A 14,868-nucleotide genomic window follows, 5' to 3' on the forward strand; every position below is an offset into this window, starting at 1 on the left:
TTATGCCAAACCCATCTTATTTCATTCTTCATAATGACTAAATTAGTAGACCAGCAAAATACTGTGGACATAATATACTTAGACTTCAGCAAGGTATTCGACAAAGTGGACCACAACCTACTTTTTGGTAAGCTTGAAAAAAGTGGGATAGATAACACCACCACTAGATGGACTCACAACTGGCTGACAAACCATACTCAACGAGTAGTCCTTAATGGGTCTACTTCTACATGGAGGGAAGTAAGCAGTGGGGTACCACAAGGTTCTGTCTTAGGCCCAGTATTATTTAATATCTTCATAAACGACTAATATGGGGGAATAGAAGGGGAACTTACAAAATTTACAGATGATACTAAGCTTGCAGGAACTAACACCCAAGAAATTAGGCACAAGATCCAGATGGATCTTGATAGACTTCAACACTGAGTCCTATCTAACAAAATGAAATTCAACATAGAGAAAAGTACAGTCTTACACTTAGGCAAGAAAAACCAAAAGTACACATATAGAGTGGGTGAAACCAGGCTTAATAGCAGTAACTGAGACAGGAATCTTGGAGTCTTAGTGGACAACCAGTTAAATATGAGTCAGCAGTGTGTGTTGGCAGCCAAAAAAGCTAATGCAATCCTAAATTGCATTAACAGATACAATCAAGATCAAGATACTAATACCACTCTATAAAGCCTTAGTAAGACCACATCTGCATCCAGTTTTGATCACCAGATAAAAAAAGATGTTGAGACTCTAGAAAAAGTGCAGAGAAGAGCAACCAGGATGAATAGGGGACTGGTGACTAAAATATATGAAGAACAGTTACAGGAACTGGGCATGGTTAGTCTAGTGAATTGAAGGACCAGGGGAGACATGATAGTAGTGTTCCAATATTTGAGGGGCTGCCACAAAGAGGAAGGGGTCAAGCTATTTTTCAAGGCACCCGAAGGCCAGACAAGGAATAATGGATGGAAACTGACCAAGGAGAGATTCAACCTAGAAATAAGGAGAAATTTTCTGACATCAACCAATGGAACAGCTTGCCTTCAGAAGTTATGGGAGCTTCATCACTGGAGGCTTTCAAGAAGAGATTAGACTGCTATTTGTCAGAAATGGTGTAGGGTCTCCTGCTTGGATGGGGGGGGGGGTGGACTAGATGACTTGTAATGTCCCTTCCAACTCTGTTAATCTAATCTAAAAATTATCAATAGCACTTACTTTAGGCGTACATCTAGACCTATATATGCTTATTCTATCAGGAAGACTTTCTCATTCAAGTCATGGAAAATGCCTTTCCAATATCCACATTGTTTTTCTTTTGTCATATGTAACTTTGTAATACATATTTTACAAAAATGGAAATCTACCATTTTTCTCATGTTCCAGGCTCAGAACAGCAATTTGTAGCAATGCCAATGAGGCCTTTTCTAGGTTTTCCTTTTTGTTGTGAACAGGTCTCTGGGTAGGCCCAAACACATTCAAACACCATCATCATGACAACATCATTCTCCATCTGTAAAACTGATGGAGTTGGGGTATATAAAACTGAATAATTGGGATCGGATTTAAAAGTTGTACAAATATACGAAATATGAAAAATGAGAAGGTACACAAATAGGACACTTTACAAAGTAAAACAAAATAAGCAGTAGCATTTGCAAAAAGAATCCTACAATATACTTGAAATATGATTATCAGATCTGTGCCTTCAGCAAAACATTATACACATTTTTAATTATCAACAACATGTACAGACATTTCTTTCTTAAAAATCATGTCAAATAATCCAAAATCCATATTAAGGAGGCTTGACTTCTGGATACCACAGATTACATAGTGAAGATATATATTCACAGATATATAATTCACCTTATTTAAAGACATATTAAAATCCATCCACTTATAAGTTAGCTGAGAATGGAAAGTAAGCACATACTTATTTTAAAAAAATACTAAAGGAAAAAAACTTATTTTTTTCATTTAAAAGGAATAAGTCTTGAATTGCTTATAATTACAATACCTGGTTTTTCAGTTTAGGCTCCTTTGGAAATATACAAGTATAATAATAAAACAGAAATCAATTCATAAATAGACTGTTTACATTCATAAAAAGCAGCCCATTCACGCACCTAAATACATCAAAGATAGCCTGAGTCCCTAAACCATACTTTGATTCTGCATTAAAAGGAAAGTCACCCCCAAGTCAACTGTCTAAAAACATACTACTTGGCAATCGTATTTATTTAACACTCTCACTTCTCTCCCCCCGATTCTTCTGCTGTTTCACTTAATAATTTCAGCAATCTCAACAGTCTATCCCTATGGCCATGGTCACCTTGCAGTATAATTTCTTCTTTAAAAGGGACCTCAGGGAAATTTAGTAGCAAAAGTTAATTATGATAGGAAGCCACCAGCTAGGCTCAACTTTCTGACACATGACTGTTGTTCACTTTAGTTCTCTACCCTTCTAGGCTGGCCTTCTCTCTTTACCACAGCTCCAGGAAAACAGAAATAAGTGCTTGGCATCTTCCTTTCCAAAGTCCAATACTGCAGAACTATGAATTCAAATACATAAAGACAGCAGTATAACATTGTAGTCAGGTAGGTAAGGAAAGTGTAATAGGAAATTTCTTCTAAAACCAAACTAATAGCTATCAATAGAAGAGGTTTATTGGAAAGTGGCAGTCTTCCATTTATCATTAATGTTTAATAAAATTGAAGAAGTTGCCAGAGCACCCTAAAGCAGAAGAAAAGGCATACCATTGCTTTACCCAATCAAGAATAACATTCTATGATTCACTGAACCTAGGCAACAAATCAGAACGTTTAAGACTAAAGACACTTTCCTAATGACTCTTGGAATTGTAAAGGTGCAGCCTGGCTTCCACCATTTCTATATTTGCAAATGTGATTTGATGAAAGTCTTCTTGGGGGTGGGGGGAGGGGAAGCTGGATTTCATCTATTTCTCAGTATGGGAACAATGTTTAAATTAAAATTAGAATTCTTTTATTGGCCAAATGTGATTGGTCACACAAGGAATTTGTCTTGGTGCAAATGCTCTCAGTGTACACAAAAGAAAAGATACATTCGTCAAGTCAAGAATCATCAAGTACAACACTTAATAATAGTCATAGGGTACAATAAGCAATCAAATCATACTAGGAAACAGTCCATATAAATCATAAAGATACAAGTGACAAAATTACAGTCATACAGTCACAAGTGGGAGGGGATAGGTGATAAGGAGTGATGAGAAGATTAATAGTAATAATAGTGCAGACTTTGTAAATAGTTCGACAGTATTGATTGAATTATTTGTTTAGCAGAGTGATGGCATTTGGGGAAAAACTGTTCTTATGTCTAGTTGTTCTGATGTGCAGTGCTCTATAGCGTCATTTTGAGGGTAGGAGTTGAAACAGTTTATGTCCATGATGTGAGGGGTCTGTAAATATTTTCACAGCTCTCTTTTTGACTTGTGCGGTACACAGGTCCTCAATGGAAGGCAGGTTGGTAGTAATTATTTTTTCTGCAGTCCTAATTATCCTCTGAAGTCTGTGTCTGTCCTGTTGGGCTGCAGAACCAAACCAGACAGTTATAGAGGTGCAGATGAGGGAGACTGATGCCAAATGAAAAGTAGGGATATGTCACACTTTTCTATTACTCTCTCCTTTCACATTGGTCCTAACATGTCAAAGCTTACTAAGTAGCAACAATGTCCAATTTACTTCCTTTTGGCTTTAACATGCAATCAAATAAACTGCAGAATAAATCACTGACCTCCGAGCACCATTTCCTGATAATGCCTCTGAAGCCATAGGGGCCTCTAAAAAGAAATGCTGAATATCAAGAGGTGGTATTCAGCAGGTTCTGACCAGTCCTGGAGCAGAAATTTTGAGTAGCTCAGAGAACTAGCAAATACCACCTCTGACTGGAGATTTTACAGTATTCTTCCCCTGCCACGCCCACCAAGCCATGCCCACAGAACCGGTAGTAAAAAAAATTTGAATCCCACCACTGCTTGAGTATGACCAAGTAGCAGAGTCAGAGGACTTCAAAAAATATGTTTGAAGGAATCTATGGACACATTCTTAAAGAGTAAAACTATTTTTCTTTCCATTGAACCACCCAACTGTCATTTTGGAAAATGATATATTTCAATGTTTTCTGCATCAGCATAATAAATGATATCAAAATGTGCTATTATGTTATCGTGCTGTCACAACCCAGAATCCTAGAGCCACATTAGCAGCCAAGAGTGCACTGCCAGCAAGTAAAATTAAGAAGCCTAGAAGCTCCCTGGTTTGCTTTTCAACAATAAATTTGCTAGCTGTAGCTTCTAAGAAAGAATTCAATATCCATTGGCCGTCCAAAGCAAAACAGGGAATTGCATTAACAACAGCCAGTGCTCCAGAGAGTGAAATCAGATATCTGTTCAAGCTTGTTAAGGTGCATGATATAGTCATTTTTTAAAAACACATAAATTTTATAGTTTCAGCACTTTGGGAACATAGCAATTTAATTGAACTAATACTATTTTTATTTGTTCTTTATAATTCTTTATTGATAGCAAAAACCAAAATAAGTAAGATCCTAGTTGTAAAATGTATTTTTATACAAGATAAGGGAAGAGACTTTACATAAGAAAAAAAAACATATGGAGAAAGGATGTAAAGGCTAGACCACATTATATATTCCCCTACAAGTGGACATAAAAAACTAATTTGCCTTTACACCAGAGCTGTTGGCAGTATACATATTTAATAAATAAATAATTTTAAAAAAACCTGCATATTCCAACGTTTAAAAAAATATTCCAACTTGGAAATGGGTAATCTAAAACACTATAGTCATTTTTATAATTCTCAGTAATAGCTACATGCTATTGCAACATATTAGAATATACAGTATATTATTCACATTATCATACAAATGATGAAACATATTGCTAAACAGTCACTAAATGAGGCAGTCATTAAACAAGGACTACCTGTACTTGTAGTGACATGTTCCTATAGGTTTAAGAAATGAAAATTCCAATATTATAGAAGCCAAACAGAATGGGGCAAGGCGTCCTTTATGAGTGCCAACTTGTCCTGGTACTTGGTGCAGGAATTGTGCAGACTAATTACCCAGGTTATAATCTACATGGTTTCTATGTCCTTTCCAGATTTTCACTGAAAGAAATATATCTTGTTTTAAATGACTGAAGTGAAGATTATGCTTCCATAGCTATATTGACTATCCCACTACCAATGGAATGATTCAATGGACTCAAGCAGTCCTGGACACTTTATAAGAAACCCCAAAGGGTATGTGGAGATCTCAACACTCAACTTGGCAAATGTAGCTCATTTCCATATCTTTATCCAGAATGTTTTGATATCTAGTCATGATACGAGCCACATACTTAAATGTTTCTTGTCATAAAAGGAAGTCAGCAAATTGTTTTTTCCAACAGAAAAAATTGCTTTGCCCACTTCCCATGGACAAGGCCATCAAGAGTTGGTATGGAGTTAGCAGTCTTATACATTTAATAAATAAACAAATTCATTTATTCAGGCTTTTTAAAGAGTTAATGCTAACATTTTAATTTGTAACTATTTGTTTATACTTTTACTGATGTTTTTACTGTAATTTTGTAAGCCATTAAGAAAACAGACTGTGTAATTTTAAATATGTACATAAAAGATGTGCATAAAATGTTAGATATATTTTTAATTTTATCATTTCCTGTAATTGGATTGTTTAAATCAAAATCTTACACCATAGCCAATAGCTTCCACCCCCTTAAATAGGCCAAATATGCAAAATAAGTTAGAAGAGGCTGTTCAAAAGGTAAAAATCAAATGGTTGTAGTATTTTATATGCATGATACTCCCAGAGTCTTTTCTCAAAAAGTCCACACAAATATGAAAGGATACTTGCAAAATGTCTCCATTATTAAAGGAAGGTCCAAAGTTAGAAAACTGTGTCGAGGTACAAAGCTGCTGAGGCTCACTTAAACAAAGAAAGAATTTTCTGTTACAAAATCAAGGAGCATTTCAAAACAAATTATGTCTAAATCTCTGTTCACAACAAATACAACATTTTGTTTCATTCCCCATGATGTATGGTAACATCACTTCTATAATAATTATGTTATATTCATAGTTGATCTATATTTTGTGAAAACAGCAAGTCTAACACATAATACACTTACTGTTGTTTTACAATCAAGTGCCTATAGAGGGAAAATAGACATGCAGCTGATCTTTGTATCTGAACATCACATATTGTTGTGGTTAGCCGGCAGCAGGTGCAGATGGTTGAGGAGAGCGAGGACTCAGATGAGGGGCCAGGACCATTTGGGAGTGGACTGCTGCCTTCAGAGATTGTGGGGGCTGGCAGCAGCGATGAGGAGGTTCCTGAGGAGCCTTTGCCAAGTGCGCGTGCGTGCAGGATTGCTCACAGGAAAGAGCAGCTGCAACAGCACAGGCGACTCGAGAGTAAGGCTGCAAGGTAATGGCCACTCCTTCAAGAAGATAAAAGGCAGCTGTGAAGCGAACGTTCTTTGCAGGAAGCAAGGATGTTTTGAAACCCAGCCTCGTGGACATTACAGTATTTTAAGTTGGTATTTAAAGACTCGTGTTGTGAAATATTTCTTATCTGTGATTCTTGGCAGTCTCGTACAGTTTTGGCAAGGTTTGTGCTTATCAAAGTTAATTAGTTTGCAGCAGCCTTTTAACCGGGGATTCGTAAGACTCATTAAAAGGTTTCTGTTTCCTTTAGTTATTATTTGTCTTATTGGAAAAGGGTTTGGGTCAGAACACATATGTATTTTAGTAGAAGAAAGGCAAAGACAAAAACAGGAAATACCTATTGCGTTCATGTCCCTAAGTATGTGGTGCTTACGTAAAGTACAGGTAGTCTTCGACTTACAACAGTTCATTCTGTAACCATTCAAAGTTACAACAGCACTTAAAAAAGTGACTTATGACCATTTTTCACACTTACAACCATTGCAGGATCCCCAGGGTCATGTGATTTACATTCAGATGCTTGATAACTGGTTCATAGTTATGACGATTGCAATGTCCTGGGGTCATATGATCACCTTCTGATAAGCAAAGTCAATGGGAAAGCCAGATTCACTTAATAATGGTGTTACTAATTTAACAACTGCAGTGATTCACTTAACAAATGTGACAAGAAAAGTCGTAAAATGGGGCAAACTCACTTAACAAATTTCTCATTTAGTAACATAAATTTTGGGCTCAACTATGGTCAAAGGTAGAGGGCTACCTGTAGTGAACAAATTCAGGTAGTCCTTGAGTTATGACTGTATTGGAGCCTTCCTGTCATGATTGTACGTCATGATGGTTATAAAATGGGTTATCGCTTAACTGGACCCATTGTATGATCTTTTTTGCGGCAGTCGTTAAGTGAACTTAATGGTCATTAAGCAAAGCAATATTACACTTAAAGGGCATTTTTGCCAAAAACCAGAAGTAAATGTCAGGTTTGGCAAAAATGTCGTAAAACACAATCACATCACTGCAGGACACCTATAGCCATAAATGCAGGCTAGTTACTAAGCACTGGAAATGCGGTCATGTGAATGTGGGCTGGCCACCGGAACCAGATCGTAAGTACCCCACTGAGGTGCATCATAATTTCAGGTAGTTGCTAAGCAACCAGATGTAAGTCAAGGATTATCTATAAAAGGAGTCTATTTTATTTATGGCTAAATATTGAAAAGTATTATCTATGTTGAGATTTGTTTTTAATGTCAGTGGTTTAAAGCTGAAAATATAAACTTTATGAAGTTCAAGAAACTATATTCATGCAGATTAAGAAACTGTACAGCACAAGTTTATATTGCACAAATAATTTCATAACAAAATTAGAGCTCAATATCTTAAGACAAACTTTTATCAAAATACTGAAATAACAGCAGAAACTATGCAAAAGCATTTGTTAGAACACCCTGTAGCAATATTTTCATATTCCTGAGTCAGTTTTTCAAAATTTTCCTGCTATTAAGAACCAATGATCAACATACATACACATGTATAAAATAGAATATTTTTCATAGTTTATGAAATGTATGCCTGCAGAATAAACTTCATATTAAGCAGGTAAGCTTTTTTGTAACTTAAGTACATTTATTTATTTTGCAAACATGACCAAATACATATACATATAATCTAAATAAAAATATATACATTTGATTACTGTGGAAATAGGGTAATATCATTAACACAATAAAAAATTATGTTATATCTGATAAACCTTAACATTGAAATAAATAAATGCAGAAGAAAAAATCAACCAACTGTAATCTGTATATTATGTATTTACCTGCTTAACTTCTGTTAGCATCCTCATCAAATCATACATACCTGTATATTGGAGATGCGCTGGATGACCAATGAACAGCATATCAATTTGAGGAGGATGCTTCACCCTTATGAGCCTGGTGTGATTTTCCAAGGAAGGCATCACACATGTACTTGGGATAAAATCCTTTGGGCAATCTTTCTTTGTTTGACAGAGCTGACTGGTCTCAATAGTTTTCCTTGCTGGCAAACAAGCATACAGGGTCTGGAATTTAAATAAGTATTAAATGTATGCTATTGAAAAACATTCATTTGACAAGCTAGATGAAAAAAAAAGAAAAGAAAACTACATTTTAGTTAGTTTACATATTCATTATCACTTGCTCAGAATGAAACTTTTATGAACTCTACAAAATTGAAAATTCCACAATTTCCAGGCAGTATCTCAAAAGTATTATGGCTGCAAATGCAACAATATGCTATAAACATAAAGTTCCATGTGGCATATATGACTACCTGAGGGGACATTAAGGAGATATGAGAATCCAACTACAAGAGAGCTGGGAAATGTGTTTAGAATAATTGGCCCAGGAGACTTGCAACTCTTTTTGGTACTGGAGTGGACAGGTAAAAAATGTTGGGCTCTTTGGTTTGCTGAGCTTGGCTATTTTCTTTCAGGCATTTCCTTACCAGGCAACATAATCAAATGAATGGGAGAGTAGAATTAGCTGGCTATTAATCTTCCTTCCTTTACAGTTTATTATGGTATTGTTTCTTCTTGGACTGTTTGCATGGTACTGTACACTTTTTACTAGGATATTGATTATTAACAAGGATGTATTCTGAGCTTCTTCTTCGACTAGGTTATATCCTTTACATCAGGGGTCCTCAACCACCGGTCCGCGGACCGGTACCGGTCCGTGGAGCACTCTGTACCGGGCCGCAAAGAAAAAAAAATTTAAAAAATGGCGGCTTTCTTCGCCTTCGGTGAATGCTGCTGGGATCGGGGATCAAGGACACAAATGAGAGAAGGGGAGGGAGGAAGCAACCGAAGCCTGTCCTGCTCTCTGGCTCAGCGGCTTCGGTTTCCTCCCGCCTTGTTCCTCTCTCAGTCGCTCTCTCGCTGCTCCACCAGCCCAGGAAGAAACTGCTTCAAAGAAGCCGGGGGGTGTGTGTGGCTTTTCCTGTCGCCGCAGCGCCTCCGAAGCGCCCGTTTACCCCCACCCTGCCCGCGTGCCCCGTTCTGCCTGCCTGCCTGTTTGGTTGTTTGGGAGCAGCTTCGGCTGAGAATAATAACTATTCGCCTCTTTTTATCAGCCGAAGCTGCTCCGAAACGAAGAAGGCAGGCAGGCAGGCAGAACGGAGCACTGTGGATTGAACCGCGCGCGCGGGTGGGGGTAAACGGGTGCTTCGGTGGCGCTGCGGCGACAGGAAAAGCCACCACCCCCGCTTCTTTGAATCAGTTTCTTCCTGGGCTGGTGGAGCAGCGAGAGAGCGACTGAGAGAGGAATGAGGCAGACACCTGAGGGAGGGAGGGAGACACCTGAGGGATGGGGCTGAGGGAGGCAGGGCCGAGGCGCTCCCTGAACTTGGTGGTTTGCTGGCAGACGTTTATTACCCGACTAGGTAACAACATCAGATGTTACCTAGTCAGGTAATGAAACGTCTGCAAGCAAACCACCAAACTCGGATTCTCTCCCCCGGTCCTTGAAAAAGTGTTTGTGCTTGAAACTGGTCCCTGGTACAAAAAAGGTTGGGGACCACTGCTTTACATGGTATAGACTGACTTTATGGGTCAGTTGATGGCTGATACATCTGAATACTAGGAATTCCCCAGCATTTTTGGATTTACAGTATCAAGTTTCCCAGTTGAAACTGTGGTTGAATTTGTCTGTGTGCTGAGGCATTTATTATTTTCATCATGTCTTTTGTTTACATGTTTTTGGGTGCATTCTACCAATCTTCTACATGTCTGTGCAGCATAGGCCTTACATCATACATTATATTTAATGCCTGGGTCTTTAGGTTTGTTTAAGATGATTTTGTTTGGATTATAGTGATATTGAGAAGTTATAGTTGCCTTTTGGTTGCCAAAGATATATGTATATATAGGGATTTTTAAAATAGGTTGTTACAGTTGTTATGTAAATTATATAGTCCGGCACTTTTTAATGAAGTTGTGAAGGTGTCTGTTGTGTTAAAAGATATTGTACGTATAATATGTTTCTTGTTTTTGAGGTTCCAGATACTGCAATGCATTTGCTCATCTTCCTCTGAGGACAATGTTGCTGGTGGACACTATGGATTGCTTTTCAATAATCTGGATTTCTGTTCTTTAATTGCTTCATCTATTGAGGAGAATAGTAATTATTCTGGTGTAAATTTTATTCCTTTACATATGTTATTGTCTCATTTGTCTTCTATAACTGTTCCTTTTTAATTATAATAAAAGTGTCATCTACAGAATGGATCTATATTTGGGTTCTCCATGTAAGAGTGCTATTGTTTCTAAACATCACAGACTCATGAATCCTGAGAGGGAAGATCTCATGGGTGTTACTTCTGATTTTTCTGTATATACCAGGAGTTGAACTGGAAGAGATGAAGCAAAGGATTAAGTTCCATGAGCCAGGGTATTTCAATTACTCTGTTCTCTGCAGAGTTTGGTATGTTATATAGTGGTGTTATAATAGATTCCTTTGCTATTCTGGATCTATTGTTGTGAAGAGTGCTGAACATCAAATGAAACCATAATTTCCTCTTTTTAATAGTTAGGTCCTGGAGGCACTGAAATGGAGAACTGATATTCATTATCATTATTAGGTGTCCAACTTTTTTGTGAGTTCTTTGGTAAATTATATGTTGGGTTCCTTGGTAGTTATAGTGAATCCTGCAGTATGCAGGAAGGTGGACTTGATGAACTCACTTCCAACTGCATAATTCTATCTTTGGTCACCTAGTTGTAAACATATATTTTAAATGATACTATGCTATGCAAATCTGGGTTGGTGTGCTTTCAGATATTTGAAGATAGCTATGAAGTTGCTTTTGATAAGATGGGTGACTACATAAATCAGATGCTATTAGAAACCTCTCTTGACTTTTATTATCTGCAACTTTGGCAAGCATTCCTTTGACTCCCTCCTCTATATCATTGATAAATATGTTGATGTAACAGCCCACTTGAGATGTTTCTCCAGGTACATTTGACAGTATTTATAACTACACTTTGAGTATGATCCTTGAGGCAACTGTGAAATTGTTAAACTTATATTTGATCATTTTCTTAATAAGAATGAGAGGTTTTGTCAAAAGCTTTGCTAAAGTAAAGATATACAATATCCACATTTCCCCAATCAACTAGGCTAACAATATATATTAGTTACAAGGTAGTTATTATGTGTGGGTAATCTGCAGTTACCACCACTTTAAATGGAATGGAATAGAATGGAATACTTTAATGGCCAAGTGTAATTAGACACACAAGGAATTTGTCTCTGGTGCAGAAGCTTTCAATGTACATGCAAAACAAAAGATTAATCAGAATAATAAATATAATAATGATACCAATAAGGTAGAAAAAAAGATGAGAAGGATAATAATAATAATGCAGCCATGGCACATGGGTAAATATATTTACACATAAGACAGTACTGTGGGAATTAGGTGTTCAGCAGAATGATTGCAAGAGGGAAAAAACTGTCTCTGTGCCTAGAGACAGACATGGTGGCACAGTGGTTAGAGTGCAGTACTGCAGGTTACTTCTGCTGACTGCCAGCTGACTGCAATTTGGCAGTTCAAATCTCACCAGGCTCAGGTTGACTCAGCCTTCCATCCTTCCAAGGTGGGTAAAATGAGGACCCAGTTTGTTGGGAGCAATATGCTGACTCACTAAACTGCTTAGAGAGGGCTGTAAAAGCACTATAAAGCGGAATATAAGTCTAAATGCTAGTGCTAGTTGTTTTGGCATGAAAGCCATGTAGCAGCATCCCGAGGGAATGATTGAAAAAGTTTGTGTCCAGGATGTGAGAGATCGTTAGATTTTTTCTTAGCCCTCTTTCTGACCTGTACAGTACCCAGATCCTAAATGGAAGGCAGACTGCTTGCATATATCCAACTAAAATGATTCACTTAACAACTGTAGTAAGAAAGGTCATAAAATGAGGCAAAATTCACTTAACAAATGTTTCACTTAGCAACAGAAATTTTGGGCTCAATTGTGGTTGTAAGTTGAGGACTACCTGTAAATAGATACCAATTTGGTGAGAAAGTAGCAATGCTCTGTGACTTCATGCTGACAGCACTGGCTCAATGGCCTTGAAATGGATATGAGCCCTGCCTCCTAGCAACGGGACTAGAGGAGTAAAATCCACAGGGACTCCTTTTTACCTAGCAAAAAAACATCTATAGGAAAACAACCAAGCTCAGCACACAACTAGAACCTTCAATTCTGAAGAATATATGTTCTCTAATATTGGAAGTAAAAAGGGCATTTGAAAAAAATATTAACACAACATTTCAGCACAATAATGTGGTTATTTGCATTAAGACTAAGCAGTTTAGTCTTGCTCTATATCCATTATCAAACCTTATTTATTGCAACATCCTGTTATTTCTGTCAAACCTAATATTTGAAAAAAGTTAGCAAGAGGAATCAGGTGCGAGACAGTATTTTTAAATAAAAATATGCACATTCCTTTTTCATATAATTCATTTTACTGAATTTTGTAGTTTGTATGCTATTGAATTCCGAAAAAATGTACTTTTCTATTTAAATAAAAACTTACCATTTGGCTGTTCAGATTATTACTGTATGAAAAGCAGATGTCTGTGAGGCTATTGTTGTTACAACATTCAACAGTGCCATCAAGTCTTTTAAAACCTAAGGACAAAGGCAAAGGCAACATTATATTTTCAGATATAGATCCACTGGTCTATAATGTACTGTATTTTTTGGAATATAAGATGCATTCCCCCCCCCCAAAAAAAGTGGATAGAAATGTCTGTGCGTTTTATACAGCAAATGTTGCCAAAGCTCCTCCCACCCACCGACCCCCACCCTTTGCCCTCTGCCTCCCAGCAATTTGCCTCCTTGCATCAAACAGCAAACAGCCTGGTCAGCTTCAGCACAGCCTGATTAGTACAAGCAGCTGATTGTCAGTAGGATCGGCCTAATGATCAGCTGTTTCAGGCTGCATGGATTGCCATCGCCTATTGCTGACTCTGCACGCCCCATTTTTGGCCTCCGCATGCCCCGTTTTGGCCTCCACGTGCCCCATTTTCCGTCACCCAGAACGGGCCAAAAATGGGGCATGCAGAGGCAAAAAATGGGGCATGCGGAGGCTGAAAAATGGGATGTGAGGGCCAAAAATGGGGTGCGCAGAGGCAGCAATAGGCGATAGCAATCCCTGCAGCCTGAAACAGTTGCTCATCAGGAGGCCAATCCAACCGACAATCAGCTGCTTGTTCTAATCAGGCTGTGCTGAAGCTGACCAGGCTGTTTGCTGCAAGGAGGCAAATTGCTGGCAGGCAGAGGCAGAGGCAGATTTCCCCCTCCCCCCTTGTTTTCCTCTTTCCTTTTTCCTTGTATAAGCTAGGTGTGTCTTATACTTTGGAGTGTTTTATACTCTGAAAAATACGATAATAAGAGCTCAACATCACCACTTCCTGCAGGGTTTGTATCTATGTGTGTGAGTGGATTTGTGTGTGCGTATATAGCAGTGACAGTCAGAAATAGCTATAAGTAGCCATCAGTATCCATTTCCAATGACTATTTCCCATTCATCTTTATAAAAAATACTTTGATATAAAATAATAATGTGTAGGATGATACTAGCATCTATTGAGGGGGCGGACTACTGAGGAAGTTGCAAGAGACTCATTTACAACAGTGCACTGACACTCTAGAGCTGCTTTCAAGTCTCTATGACAAGTAATAGATGTGTTCTGAAATTTATGCTGTCCTTATGTGTTTTGACAGTGCTGTGAGGAAAGCCAAACTCTCCAAATTCATCAGCTCAGATACTGCTCCAGAGCAAAATCCAGAGCAATACTAAAGCATTGGCTAACTTGCTTTTCTTTCTCTCTATCTTTCCACATACATGAGTTTTGGGAGGTAAAAAGCAGAGAAAGGGAGCATTGGCTGATTTATATTTTTGCAATCTCCCATTGGCTAGCTTGAAGGAACGCTGGCCAACTCAAGCAAGTACTCAACACTCACTTGGCAGCTGCCATGTGTTTGAATGGTGAAGCCAAAAACATAAGATTAATTTGCTACGAAAGAGACTACCTAGGAGACCGGAATGTAGGGACAGCCCAGCAAATAATATGATTTTGCCCTAGCAGGCTCTAGGCGTTAAGACAACAGAGAGAGATTTATCTGTCCCACTTGCCAAGGAGACACTGTGCTGCAACAGGTAAACTAAATCCATAAAACTTAACAATTCAGCTGGTAGGTATGAGTAGATATTTCATCCCAGACTAAGCAAATATGTTGAAATTATAATCAACTATATAAGCAACCAGTAATAATTTTGAACTGAAATAGTCATCTGATTA

The 14,868-nt window shown here is 37.9% G+C and overlaps 1 protein-coding gene across 3 annotated transcripts in view; it reads right to left on the bottom strand.

Annotated features, from left to right (window-relative positions):
- Nucleotides 1-1,706: 1,706 nt before the first annotated feature.
- MBTPS2 (membrane bound transcription factor peptidase, site 2) overlaps nt 1,707-14,868 on the bottom strand; it is a 38,877-nt gene continuing 25,715 nt past the window's right edge. For all 3 annotated transcript variants that reach the window (XM_087966926.1, XM_087966924.1, XM_087966925.1), the window contains 4 exons: nt 13,098-13,192; nt 8,374-8,575; nt 5,914-5,989; nt 1,707-4,420 (listed from right to left, as the gene is read on the bottom strand). In XM_087966926.1, the coding sequence (XP_087823052.1) occupies nt 4,198-4,420; nt 5,914-5,989; nt 8,374-8,575; nt 13,098-13,192 (596 nt within the window). In that variant the 3' untranslated portion in view covers nt 1,707-4,197. The remainder of the gene's footprint in view (nt 4,421-5,913; nt 5,990-8,373; nt 8,576-13,097; nt 13,193-14,868) is intronic.

Source organism: Notechis scutatus, chromosome 5 (genome assembly GCF_049901735.1).
Source record: "Notechis scutatus isolate UNSWTSFEM ecotype Mainland chromosome 5, rNotScu1.2, whole genome shotgun sequence".
NCBI lineage: Eukaryota > Metazoa > Chordata > Lepidosauria > Squamata > Elapidae > Notechis > Notechis scutatus.